Below are 14,986 nucleotides of genomic sequence, written 5' to 3'. Positions count from 1 at the left end.
CTGAAAACTGTTTTATTTAATTGTTCATACAGATTATTGATTCAAACATAATGCCTGTGCAACTGTTTTTATCCATAGTTACTAATATTACAATATATGAAAAATCATCAGATGACGATTGAGTAAATGTATTCAAAATATTTGAATTGAAAATCACTAAATTATGATTTATTTACTGCCATTGTGTGAATAATATTCAATGGTGTAATCCATAAAAAAAGTAACTTTTGATCTGATTTATGAGCATTTTTAAAATGTAATTTCATCTAATAATGACTTCTTCATTTTTGGAATCTGATTCAGTAATTTTATCCAAATTATTTGTTATACCCAGAACTGCTGAAGACTGGAGTAACCATGCTGAAAATTCAGCTTTGATCACATATATAAATTAAATGTTAACATATATTCACATAGAAGACACTTATTTTAAATTATAATAATATTTCAGAATTTTACTGTATGTTTGATCAAATAAATGCAACCCCTAAGAGCATAAGACACTTCTTTCAAAACATTTATAAATCTTACCGACCATAAACTCCAAACAGTGCATGGAGATTTTAGCTTTAAATATTAATGGCTATATGACTCTTTAGATGCATTGTTTCTTTATATGTAAGGAAATATATGATTTTGTAACCAGTGCATAAAAACTTGTGTGGCTTTCATCCAGATGAGCGTTCACAGAGATTTCAGTGAGATTTCTTGACGAGGCCGTGAACATGATCCATAAAGCTTTCACCATTTTAGATGCAGAATCACAACAACTAGACAGGTAGAGGCTATGCCTTGTTGTTTCACATTACCTGTCTAAAAAAATCATCTTATAAAGCAAAACTGAACATGCTCTCATCTGAAACAGAGAAAAGGAAGCGATTGAAACCAGCATCTGCTGAGAAGGAAACAGGTGCTGCTGGTCAAACTGATGTCATGTGACTCAGTTTCTTGGACGGGTTTGTTCTTGTTCTTCACAATGACTAACGAAAGCTTGCGGTTGTGATTGGACAGGAACTTCAGGATATGCTGGACCGACCCAGGCCTGGCTGTGACGGGGAGAGGAAAGAGCTTGTAAACTGAAGGTGTGCGACCGCAGACATTCACTTCAGACACCAGCTTCTTTCAGCTTGGAGCCAGTAGTTTTAGTGCTGCAATCTTTGAATAATTGTTATAGCATGCAATGATTGTTGTCTGTAAGTAATTAATAACAGATTTTTTTTTTTACTTAATGCTTGAACTATTACTTTAAGTAAAATGACATGAATTTACATACAATATATTAAGTGCTTTTTATTGTTAGTAGTTAAATAGACTATAGTCCATGTCAGAGTTATATATATTTGCATACTATTATAGTATACTATTTATTAATAATTTCAGGTTTTATTTTCAGATTTTTAGTTTCCATTTTACTTTTAGGTCAGGTTTTAGTTATATTGATAATGTGCTTCCTTTTGAGTATTGTTAAATAGCTTTTTTTCAGTTTTTGCAATTTTACTACTTTAGCTACAACCTATTTCAGTTAGCTGTCTGAAAAAAAAAAAAAAAAAAAAAAAAAAATATATATATATATATATATATATATATATATATATATATATTATTTTTCTGATTTTTCCCCATGTTATTTCTCGCTCTTTATTCTCTGTATATGTATATACAAAATTGTCATAGTGCATATAAATATATATATATATATATATATATATATATATATATATATATATATATATATATATATATATATATATATATATTATATATATATATATATATATATATATATATATATATATATATATTATATATATATATATATATATATATATATATATATATATATATATATATATATATATAATGTTTACAAAAAAAAATCTAGACATACACTTTTTATCAGATTTTTTAGCCAAATGTTAAAATGCATTTTTGCATGAAATACTCCTTTAGAAGTCCATTTGGTGTGAGCAATACCTGAACGAACAGTGACAGCTGTTTAACATTTCACCATGCCGGTCTTTATTTATTGATTAGGTGTGAGTCTTCCAGGAGCAGGAGAGGCTGAAAGAGGAGCAGTGCAGTATCCAGAAACGCAGCGAGCAGCTCCTGTCCATTATGCAGCAGTTCAAAGGCATGTGAAGACACTGTCTCCATGGCAACCGCAGAGAGAGGCGGCCCCAGTTTTGTTTGGGAAACAGTGAGATTATTGCTGCCACTCCCTTACGTGTGTGTGTGTGTGTGTTAATGAACGTCACAACGCATTAGACGACCTCATCATCACCAGAGATACCTGTAGAGCGCAGGATGATCTGTGACACGTGCGAAGAGATGAAGATGAACATGATGAAGTATAAACTGAGGTTTAACACAAAGCTCTTTGTCGTTTATTTTCACGTCTCTCCACAAGCTTGTGTTTTATATCAGGCCCTCGGCTCACTAAACTCAATCTTGACCAGATATCAGTTATGAAAAAAATATTATTTATATATATATATATATATATATATATATATATATATATATATATATATATATATATATATATATATATATATATATATATATATAGTATTTATTATGTAATAACATTAAACTTATTTCTCCTTTTTATAAGATGCTGTTATTCAAAGCAGCTTGCAAAACAGGATCATTTTAACTAAGGACAAAAATAGTAATTAAAATTAATACTAGCTAAAGAAAAAAATGACTATATGACAATTTAATGGAAATATATTGCATAATAAATATATAATATACTAACTTTATACAGTCAGTCCCGAATATATATAGTCTATTATATTTTTTATTATTCTTGAAATACATTTTTATCTGACCTTTCGGAGTGAAACTATATATATATATATATATATATATATATATATATATATATATATATATATAAAACACACAAATATAAAATAAATATATAATGTGTTTTTTATATGCATTTAAAAATGTATACATATATAAAAATAATAACTTGTAAATGAATTATTTTATATATAAACTCACTGGCCACTTTATTAGGCACACCTTGTTAGTATTGGGTTGGACGCCCTTTTGCCTTCAGAACTGCCTTAATTCTTCATGGCATAGATTCAGCAAGGTGTTGGAAACATTCCTCAGAGATTTTGGTCCATATTGACACGAAGGCATCCTGCCGTTGCTGCAGATTTGTCGGCTCATATCTCCTGTCCCTCCACATCCCTAAACTGCTCTACTGGACTGAGTCAACATCTAAGTAAAGTGAACTCATTGTCATGTTCAAGAAACCAGTCTGAGATGATTTGAGCTTTGTGACATGGTGTATTATCCTGCTGGAAGTATCTATCATAGGATGGGTTCACTGTAGTCATAAAGGGATGGACATGGTTTAGCAACAATTCTCAGATTGGTTGTGGCATTTAAACCATGCTCAATTAAAGAAGCCCAGGTGTCCCAAGAAAAGCATCACACCACCAGCAGCAGACTGAACCATTAAGACAAGGCAGGAAGGATCCATGCTTTCATGTTCTCTACACCAAATTCTGACCCTACCATCTGAATGGCGCAGCAGAAATCAAGACTCATCAAACCAGGCAACGTTTTTCCAATCTTCTATTGTGCAATTTTGGTGAGCCTGTGTGAAATGTAGCCTCCGTTTCTTGATCTTATCTGACAGGAGCAGCACCTGATGTGGATTTAGTTACTGTTGCCTTTCTATCATCTCTAACCAGTCTGCCCATTCTCCTCTGACATCAACAAAGCGTTTTTGTCCACACAACTGCCGCTCACTTGATATTTTCTCTTTTTCAGACCATTCTCTGTAAACCCTAGAGATGGTTGTGTGTAAAAATCCCAGCATCAGCAGTTTTTGAAATACGCAGATCAGACCACCTGGCACCAACAACCATTCCATGTTCAAAGTCACTTAAATCCGCTTTCTTCCCCATTCTGATATATATATATATATATATATATATATATATATATATATATATATATATATATATATATATATATATATATATATATATATATATATCCCAGGGAACACATGTTAGAAAAAAATTGTTGGCCTGAATGCAGTATAAGTTGCTTTGGATAAAAGCGTCTGCTAAATGCATTAATTTAATTTAATTTAATTTAAAACAGATTGCGTAGGCTATTGGTGAATTCATAAAGTAATTTCCATGTTAAGTATAGCACCGTGCAGACCTTCAAATTACAGACTTTATTGTCAGTGGGTTTTTGAGGGGGACAGTCATGTCTGCTAAACTCGTGTCGCAGTGCTTGCGCATGCGCACACATCATCGTCCAACAGCGCCGAACGTGGCCGAAGAAAGCCGATGGGAAACGGTTGACGGCGCACTATTTGGCAGGAAGGCTTCGCGCACAGCGCCATCGGCGCCAGGCAGCGGAGCACTATATGGCAGTAGAGAAGGGGAGGGCAAGAGCTCGGCCGCACTCGGGGCCGCCTGCGCTCATCAAACGCTGCTCATTGAACATACAGTGAGGCAGAGCTGGAGTGGAAATATCTTTATGCCGCAATATGCGTGAATTTCTAAAATAAACCCGGGGTAAGCGAGCATCCATGCCACAAATGCCACATTTATGCATTGCACTTGAATAAAAAGCGAAATGCGACATGATTGAGCTCAGAGCTGCAGTGGAGGGAGTGAAGGGGGTTTCGGGGCGACGCTTGATCCAGACGTTTCTGTTGAAAATGTGTTTCTTGTGCTTCCTTTGTTTCTACTGCGGGATCGTAAATAAGCGCTTGAGCCAAAATGGCGGCTGAAACCGTTGAGCTGAGTCGAGCTAGGAGCTATTGCACCTCGTTTAGCCACACACTTTTATCATGTAATGCTCTTTTATGGCTTTCTTAACCTCTTGGATGGTTTGTATGCAGTCGAAGTATTTAGGATAATATACCTGGCTGTGTTTGAGGTGAATATGTAGCGTTAATTGAAGAGAACTAGCGAGGTGGAGTCGGTTAGCCGGACAGATTTGAATGTTTCTAATGACAAATTGTGATTCCGTGTGCACAAAAAGCGCGCTTATTGCTCTTTTCTGTATTGTTTTGATTGTTAAATGGCTAAATATTGTCTGTATGCAATGTAATTCGTACTTTAGTCCTCTATGTTAGCTGGTATGTCTCCCTAATGCCGATTTTCTTCAAAAATTATGCTTTTGTACACATCTAGGTTCTTTTTCATGTGTAAATTTGGTAATTTTCACTAAAACTAGGGACATGATTTAATCTGGGGTTTATTTGGAAGGCGGCAGTTGATTTGTATTTCATGAGTCTGCTCAAGAGTTTTGTAGGGCACCTCTGGAGGATTAATTGATCAATTAGGCTTGTAAAGAAGAGATTACAGCAGAGGAACTTGATATAAACCTGCCTTTAGCTTATGAATTATACTATTTTTGTGGACCAACCACTCCAAACAAAGCAAAGCATAATCTTATTTAATGTAACCTAGATGTGTAATGCATGTAGAATTTTATTTGTATATCTTGTCCTCCTGGACTCTTAACATATGGTGGTTATGGCTCTAAAACTATATCCTTTCCTTGGATTCAATTGGTCGGCTCCACGTTTTGAATACTGTTCAACAACACTATTTTTTCTGCATCATTGAGCTGTAAATTCCCAGGTTTTAATTGCATTCAGTGACTGTCAGACATTGTCATTATAGCACCCACTGGCCAACTTTTGATACAGCTCAGTACTTTTGCCTCGAAATATATTCGATTCTCATACACTGGTAAATGCATTTATTGCATATACAGAATTGCTCCATCATCCATGTGCAGGTCTTTAACAACACCATCGAGTTCAGTTATAGCCGCGATTTTAACAGCATTGGAGATCCATTATCTTGAGTGTAGGTTTATGTAAAATATAGTTATCTTCAACCACAATTTATTAGCCTGGGAAATGTGTAGGCCAAACCTTTCTGGGTCTAGTTTCACCTCAGAAAATAAGAAATATTTTTCTTGCAGAAAATTACTGCAGTTTTACACTTTTTTTTTTTTTTTTTTTTTTTTTTTTTTTTTGTAAAACTAAATTTAATTATTGTATGTTGGGCTGAAATGTCTTTTGTGTTTTTGTCGATTTCACCCAATGTTGTGAAAAGTATAACAGCAGAAACTGAAATAAGAGTTGGTTTACAACATGCTTAAGGGATATTTTAAACATTTCAAGGACAAACATTGCAAAAAGACTCGGGTCAAGTGTTTTAATAACTTTGGCATCATCTCAACACCTTTATCTAAAAGTAACATGGCAGGATGTCTTAAAAAAGGAGGACTGACCTTGAGTTAATGTTCCTGTCTAGCTCATTATTTTCATGGCAGCTAAAGACTGTCAGATTGAAAATGGAAGCAGTGTTATTTTTTGTCTTGTCGTGTTGGAAAATAGCAATAAATGCATGTTCTGGTGTATTTTTATGCATTTTACACATTTACAAAAATATTGCTGTTGGATTGCACTAGGTCATGTTCATGTGCAATGGACTGTTTTATAAAACATGATGGTCTGACAGAATAAATGAGTTTGCTGACATGGTGTAAGGAAGCCGAGCTCCTGTTGAGTTGTATAACTGCGTCTGCTTGGCTTCCTGAATTAATGCAAGTCTCATGCTATGGCTCATCTGCTCTGCTTTCTTTGGTATTTTGAGTGTTGGGACATCAGATGGGTGCAATTGTTGTTGAATTTATCAACGGTCACATATAAGCCTATTTACTATGGGGTTTTTTTTTACGTTTCAGCTTTTCAAGGTTAAATTTATATATATATATATATATTTCACAGGAATAGTGAATTTTCTGTCATTGTTTACTCACCTTCACACCGTTCCAAACCTGATTGACTTTCTTTGTCCTGTGGAATATAAAAGAAGATATTTTGAAGAATGTTGGCTAGCACATGGTTTGAATTTCCATTGACTTCCATTGCATGGACGAAAAAATACAAATGTGAACCTGGAGTGCAAAACAAGTCATCAGGGTAAATTTTTCAAAATTGAGATTCATAAATCATCTGAAAGCTGAATAAATCATCTTTAAAGTTGTTCAGATGAAGTTTTTAGAAATGCATATTACTAATCATAAATTAAGATATATTTACGGTAGGAAATTTACAAAATGTAGTGATTGGAACATGATCTTTACTTAATATCCTAATGATAAAATAAAAATCAATAATTTTGACGTATACCATGTATTTTTGGCTATTGCTACAAAATATACCCCAGAGACTTCAGACTGCTTTTGTGCTCCAGGGACACATTTGTCTTGTTTGTTGATCTTCTCATCTACAAAGTGCTTTGTGGCTCATTAACATGAAGGTTCTTCGAAATTAACTAATCAATGAAGACTGGGAAAATTATTTGGGTAAACTATCCATTCAGTGTCAACATAGCCACATTTAACCCCATTTTCCATGTTGTTGTTTTTTACGTTTTAGGATCCAACTTAATATTTATTCATATAAAGTTTTTCTCAGCTATATATTGTGGCTCATTGATGTGGAGCTTCTTCACTCTCTTTGAGTTAACATGTGACCGTTTACATTCCCAGAGTGTTCTTGTATTTTTTAGGTTGCTGGAGCCCTTCTGAGGGAGGTCTGGATCAGTACCCATCTGTGCGGGCCCTGAGAGGCCGACCCGTCAGACGGGCATCAGCAGAGCACGATACATGCCAGCATCTCTTCTCCGAGGTTGAATCCCCTCTCCCCTGAAACTCTTTCGTTCATCAGAAAGAGCAGAGGATATTTTGACCCTAGTGCGGCAGCCGGGCTGCTCCTCCACACACAGATGAATGAAGACCCCATTCGGGAAGAACGCGGCCCAGAGATCCAGAGCTGATGCAGGTCAGAGTGAGGAACCTTCTGAAGATCATCCTCTCAAATGTCTTTTTAATAATAACCGTGTTTGCTGTGTCTGTGATTGAAGGGCATGCTGGTGTCTCTGCAAATATGATGAAGAAAAAGAACTCTCATAAGTAAGTTTTCTTTTGATTGTGTTTTAGGGCTGAATGTGGGAATCTTGATAATTATTTGACATTATATTATGCTCATCACTTCATCACATGTTAGGAAGTGTCTCGTAAAAAGGTCATGCCTCTCAGAAAACTGCTCACCTCACAGACGAGGAGGCGGGGTCAGCAGAGCTGTCTTTGACAGGGTAGAAAATATATATATATTTTTTTTTTTCAGCTTTTGGAAAATGGGCATCCGATGACCCCTTTAATCATTTTATTTTCTTGTTTTAGTGTGTGAATTATATTTTTTAAAAGCTACACTCAAAGCAATCATTATAAATATTTACGCATATAATGGTTATAATTTTTAGAGTTGAATATTAAGTAAATAACTTTTGTGTGTGAATTTAAGTATAATATATATAATTATAATAATTATAATTCTATTACGTTTATATTGATATTATTAAATGCTTTTTTCATACATTGATTGTAATAAATTCAATAAATAACACTTCTGACCCATAGTTAAATTTTAAGATGATTTGTGTATTTTTTTATTTGAATGGGTATTGCTCATGAAAATATGAATTAAATTGTTTAGTTTATATTGATTGTAATAATATTTTTAATAATTATCAGATTTAAATGTCAAAGAAAAGCACTTTTTTGTTGTATGTTTTATGGCTGAGTGTTAGGGGTGTAACGATACGCGTATTCGTATTGAACCGTTCGGTACGACGCTTTCGGTTCGGTACGCGGTACGCATTATGTATACCGAACGGTTCGTTGGAGTAATTAATTATATTTGAAAAAAAAAAAAAAGAGAGAGAGAGAGAAATATAATGATATGCGTTCAACAAGGTAGCCCAATAACCCAAACAACGTAACAGGCAACGCCCCTGACACTCCCGAAGAAGAAAAAAACACCATCTTATATGTTTATGTTAGGCTACTCAGCAGGCGCTCGCTCACTCAGTACACGCTGAAGGCTCGTTGCAAAATAGCCAATGCGTTTAACAGACTAGAAATGAGAAGATCCTCCAATAACCAACAGGTCTGGTGTTTGGGTGCACTTTGGATTCCCTTTAAGCTATAATGGTGATGGCAAGAGAGTGGTGGATAAAAAAACAACGGTATGTTGCATCTGCAACATGACAGGGTACACCAGCGGGATTACAAAAAAAAAAAAAAAAAAAACCAGCGGGAATATCTGGGATATATGCGTCAGTACTATCTGGGAAAAGACGAAAAAAAGGAGAAACATGCACGCAGCAAACTATCCCTGCAGCATTTAGACACTATAGCTTACAGGGAATCCAACCCAAACACCAGACCTGTTGGTTATTTTAGGATCTTATATTTCTGGTCTGTTAAAGGCATTCGACATTTTGCAACGAGCCTTCAGCGCGTGCTGAGTGAGCGAGCGCCTTAGGGGCCGTTCACATATCGCTCCTAAAAACGCGTGGAAAACGCTAAGCGCGTCTTTCTCCTGAGGCGTCTGTCTTTGCTAAGCAACAATGACGTGCTCTCTCCATGAGACGCGGAAATTTCAGCGAAGGATAAATGGATTTGCAGCTCTAAAAATCGCTTGCAGTAGCTCTGCTACTAAATTTATTTCAAAATTGCAATCCATATACAACTATGATCAGCTGATCCTTCATCTTGGCTGAGCTCTCAACGTTGTTACGGGAAAGGATGAAGCTGATTGGTTAGTTCTTGTCACATGACCCGCGGTGCGCTTGCGGCATTCTGAAAAGTTGAGATGTTTTTACATTTTGCTGTATCTAAAACGTATCGAACCGAACCGTGACATCAGTGTATCGTATCGAACCGAACCGTGAATTTTGTGAACCGTTACACCCCTACTGAGTGTACAAAAATGTATTACATTTATGTAAATTTTTTTTAAATGTTTTGTCCATATTAATCATTAATTACAATTCAGATACAATTATAAATAAACAAAATGTATCATTAGTTGAATTTTATATATTTTATAAATATATTTCTGCATTTCATTTGTGTAGCAGGATTGAACATTTGAATACATTATATTTAATTATTATGATATATTAATATTTTTTTAATGTTTAATTCCTATTGATTGTAATATTTATGTATTTAATGATGATAATAATGATGAGTTTTCTAGATGCTTGTTTCAGAGCTGAATTTATAAATATGAATTATTATATCATGTAAAAATTATATTTAAAAAAATAAATTATTATTATTATTTTAATATTTTTTAAATATTAACCTCATATTGATAACAAATATAACTTTTTTTTTTTTACTTAATACTTATCATAATTATACATTTATAACGTTGAATGTTGCATAAAATTTATTTTGTTCAAAGCTAAAGTGTGCAATTATTCAGTTTTAAATGTGAAAATATTTTCTTTTTGTATAGGATGAGATCTGTACGACTATCTCAACCAATACCTTACAGATCAAGTGTTGTTTTGTTGAAATGATGCCTTTCACCTTGAAACTGATTCAGAATTGAGCGTCTGGGGAATGTAAATGCTGTAATTTCAGAGCGATGTTAATGCTAATGTTGATGATCTGACAGGAAACACAAAAGCAGTGTAGGCCCCACCAAAGCAGTGGCTCAGCCGCGGAGGAACATCGTGGGCTGTCGTATCCAGCACATCTGGAAGGAGGGCAGCGGCACGGCGTCGCAGTGGAAAGGCACAGTTTTAGACCAGGTGCCCGTCAACCCCTCGCTCTACCTGATCAAATACGATGGCTTCGACTGCGTCTACGGCCTGGAGCTGCATAAAGATGAGCGCGTGCAGGGACTGGAGGTCCTGCCAGACAGACTCGGTACCTGCTTTACTTCATTCACTGACAGCAGACCTAGAAAGAAGAGTGCAAACTAGTTTAATAGAGCTGCATCATTAGTGATTGTTAATGCAGCAGAGCAAAATATTACTGATGCATGTTTAATCAAAGAAAAAAAAGCATGACTATCTTTGAAAAAAGTGCATGTTTAAATTAATGTTTATAAACCATATATAATTAGTTAATTTGCTTAAACAATTAGAAACAAAACAGTGTCATGTATGTAAAAATATTAAAATGCAACGACACTTACATCTACACACCTAAAATTCAACTTTGACATTTTTGCATTTAAATGTGGAATTTTATTTTAAATTCAATGAATATTCGAAATTATATTTTTAAATTTTTTGACAGCCCTAGTAGTACAGTAGTTGTAGTATTGTATTAATATTTTTTAAATGGTGCACTCATATTGCTCATACTCAATATTACATTTATAATTTCAATATAAATGATAATTTTCAGATGGGGCTGAATGTGTGAATATGAATGTTGTTGTTGTTATTATTATTATTTCTATTATTATTGTTGTTGTTTTTTGTTGTTGTTGCACTTATTAAATGAATTGTAATTTTCAGAGTTAAATATTAGGTGAAGCATAATTTTTCTGATTGTGTTTTAGGGCTGAATGTGTGTGTGTGTGTGTATATATATACATTTTAAATTGTAATATTATTTTTAAAATGTGTCATTCATTGCTCAATAAATATAACATTTATGAATTTAATCATTATAATTTTCAGTGTTAATATTAGGTGAAGCATATATTTTTTTGCTTGTATTTTAGAGCTGACTGTGAAAATAATGCAATCATGTGTTTTTCAGCCTCGACGCGCATCAGTGACGCTCACCTGGCAGACACCATGATCGGGAAAGCCGTGGAGCACATGTTCGAGACGGAGGATGGCACTAAGAACGAGTGGAGGGGAATGGTTCTGGCCCGGGCGCCCATCATGAACACATGGTTCTACATCACGTACGAGAAAGACCCGGTGCTCTACATGTATCAGCTGCTTGATGACTATAAAGACGGAGATCTGAGGATCATGCCAGACTCCAGTGAGTGTCTTCAGAGTCTAAATGCTATCTGCTCTCTACATCCGACTGGTTAAAATGTCTTAAGTCGGGGGCGGGCAAGTTTTTTGAGGGCCACATCAAGTGTTTCACACCAAGTGAGGGGCCGCATAATGTCTATGACAAATGAATAGGGATGTAACGATTAACCCAGAGCCAGTTGAGAATCGATTCAAATATGTGACGATTCATATCGGTTGGGATGCAAAACAAATCGTGATTCAGTTAAGGGCAGGAGTTTATATGAATGTGTCTGAGGGGAACTTACTGTCATTAGAAATGTTTAGATGGTATTTATTATTTTCATCTTATCTCTATATAATGTATATTTAAGTTCATAAGTGCAGCGCTGCTTTGTTTACAGCTGTAACCAAGGAAACGCTTTACACTCCACCTGCTGCAGTGTTCATAAGTGCTTTGTTTACAACTGTAACCAAGGAAACCTTAAAGTGCTTTGTTTACAACTGTAACCAAGGAAACGCTAAAGTGCTTTGTTTACAACTGTAACCAAGGAAACGCTAAAGTGCTTTGTTTACAACTGTAACCAAGGAAACGCTAAAGTGCTTTGTTTACAACTGTAACCAAGGAAACACTTAAGTGCTTTGTTTACAACTGTAACCAAGGAAACGCTTTAAGCTCCACCTGCCACAGTGTTCACAAGTGCTTTATTTACAACTGGTAACCAAGGAAAGGCTTTTGGGTGCAACCTGCTACCATCCCTTTTCAGGATCAAGCCTTCATTCAATTTGTGAATTTAACAGAAAAACAATGGCAAAAAAAAGAGAGATTACTTACTGACAAGGCTTTTGGTAGTTTTTTTTTTTTTTCTGAAAAGAAAATGGAGTTACAATCTGCTGTTTTTTTTATTTATTTTTGGTGTGTTATGGGAGGTTCAGTTAAATGAGATGTGTTTATCATCTGTCTCTGTCTCTACTAATGATGGTTGTCGTGTGTTTCAGACGACTCGCCCCCGGCGGAGCGTGAGCCCGGAGAGGTGGTGGACAGCCTCGTGGGGAAGCAGGTGGAATACGCCAAAGAGGATGGCTCTAAACGAACTGGGATGGTTATCCATCAGGTGGAGGCCAAGCCCTCCGTCTACTTCATCAAGTTTGATGACGACTTTCACATTTACGTTTATGACCTGGTGAAAACATCGTAAGGTGGCGACACGAGACGAGGAGAGGGGGAGGAGTTTCACCTAACCATGTGATCCACACAAACATTTTTTGCCAAAAGTTCTCTCGGAACGTTTCTCATAACATCTTTGGAAATGTAACGCTGGATATTTCGGTGGATTACCGCTAGTCAAGTGTCTCTTATCGTTGATGGATGAACGGACATCCCATCCCCCGACATACACACGTAGCTTCATATTTCAGAAGTTCGTCTCGAGCATTTCCCATTCCTGTTAGTTGTTCCGAAAACGTTCGTCGGGAAAATCCCATCTGGCCGTTCTGGGCTGTTAAAGTGTTCATCTGTTGGACTGTTACAGCTCCGTCTTGGGTTAAAAAATTCAAGTTTGGGGCGTTCGCCGGTCCTGGGGAAACGGTGAAAATGAAACGAGCAAGGCTTTTATCATTTCAGACGTGAGAAATGCGGCGGTCCTTGAGGAATGGGGAGCGTTCGGGACGTCCTAAACCATGTAAAAGTGCCAGGAGGTGGAGGGCGTGAGATGACGTCTGTAAATAAGACATCTTTCTGTCCTTGATGTCTTCGAGTTGGTTGCCAGATGTTTCACGTTCCCTCCGTCTTCTGGTTCTCGCAGAAGAGCTCTGCTGTCACTGAAACTTAGGCATTTGTGGCGTGAAACCATACCGTTTTGTTTTTATGTATTTTTTTTTTCTTTTTTTATTATGCATATATATATATATATACAGTATGTATCATTACCACGAGTAAACTCTAATGCAGCTTTTATTATTTTAAGCACTAAATTTAGAGTTGTTTTACTCCCGTTTGTTTTCAATTAATGAAAAGTTTTTGCATTTCATATTTGGAGCGTTGATTTAACATTGATCTAACGTTGATATAACGTTCATTTCACATAGTTTACTTAATGGGCGTCTTAAAATGCCCACTAATTGTATCACATCGCATAGTGTGGACATTTTCTCTTGGTGTAGATTAATGGGTTTTTTGTCTCATGCTCTTTAGCACTAAAATCATACGGTTACCCAATGCCCTGAAGTATTTAGAGATGTTACACAATACTAATCGCACAAAGTGTTTAATCCCGTACCGGTTAGAAAACGCTGATGCAGTAATGAAGTATTTAGGAATTTCTTTGCAGTAACCCGTGACTTTTACGTTGTTTTTCTTCCATAAGCCTTGGGGAGATTTCTCTGTCGCTTTGCCTCTCTGCGAGCCTAAACGTCTGTGCCTCGATATTGACTTAACTGTTTTATTTTTTTTACGTGTGTGTGTGTGTTTTGTCTGAAGGTTTGTGTGTTCCCAAGTAGACTTGTACGAAATGACCTGAAGGCCCCCTCCGAGGAATGTTACATAGTTTGAAGAAGTCTTTGCAGATGCATTTGTTTTGCATTATTTTGTGCTGCTTACGGTCACACCGTTCCTGTTTTCACACTTGCACGAAGCATTTCTCTTGTTCTCCAGCCGCTGTCTACTGCATTCAATGCACAACACTAGAAGGGTGACACGAAGAAATGCACAGGTCAGATTTTGCTCCAAAATCAAATGGAAAAAGTATTTACTTCCAAAACATTTAAGCACATTATTCTTTAATTTGTCATTGCCTAATGCAAAAATACATTAGTGCGAAGCAACATGTAATACTGTAAAAATCCTGTCCAGGCACACATTTTTATTAATCACCAAAAATCTAAATCTTTCTTTAATGAATTAATGCATTATTTTACTTATATTTACAGTAATGACCATAGGGAGTTTAAACATGTTCATTGGCTAATAAAAGGGAGAAAAAATGTGTGAACTGCCATCAATAAAAAAATTATATATTTATATTCAAGTGCTGGCAAACGATTAATCGTGATTCAAGATTTATATTCTTAGTTTCTGTTATATATAAATATATTTAATATGTAAACGTATTTTTCTTAAATATATAAATGCA

At 35.6% G+C, this 14,986-nt stretch overlaps 1 protein-coding gene across 3 annotated transcripts; it reads left to right on the top strand.

Moving 5' to 3' along the window:
• The first annotated feature begins 4,403 nt into the window (after positions 1-4,403).
• Positions 4,404-14,320, top strand: spina (spindlin a). 3 transcript variants are annotated; one of them, XM_026245848.1, is made up of 6 exons: positions 4,404-4,559; positions 7,584-7,855; positions 7,938-7,986; positions 10,547-10,800; positions 11,647-11,880; positions 12,855-14,320. In XM_026245848.1, the coding sequence occupies exons 2-6, from the start codon at positions 7,804-7,806 to the stop codon at positions 13,052-13,054; spliced, it is 789 nt and encodes a 262-aa protein (XP_026101633.1). In that variant the 5' UTR covers positions 4,404-4,559; positions 7,584-7,803; the 3' UTR covers positions 13,055-14,320. The 3 variants fall into 3 exon arrangements, with proteins under 3 accessions (XP_026101633.1, XP_026101634.1, XP_026101635.1); XM_026245849.1 differs by lacking the exon at positions 4,404-4,559 and adding an exon at positions 4,632-4,839; XM_026245850.1 differs by lacking the exon at positions 4,404-4,559 and adding an exon at positions 4,902-4,926.
• The last annotated feature ends 666 nt before the right edge of the window (positions 14,321-14,986 follow it).

Source organism: Carassius auratus, unplaced genomic scaffold, assembly GCF_003368295.1.
Source record: "Carassius auratus strain Wakin unplaced genomic scaffold, ASM336829v1 scaf_tig00011176, whole genome shotgun sequence".
NCBI classification, from domain to species: Eukaryota; Metazoa; Chordata; class Actinopteri; order Cypriniformes; family Cyprinidae; genus Carassius; species Carassius auratus.
This window is presented reverse-complemented; position numbering and strand designations above follow the sequence as displayed.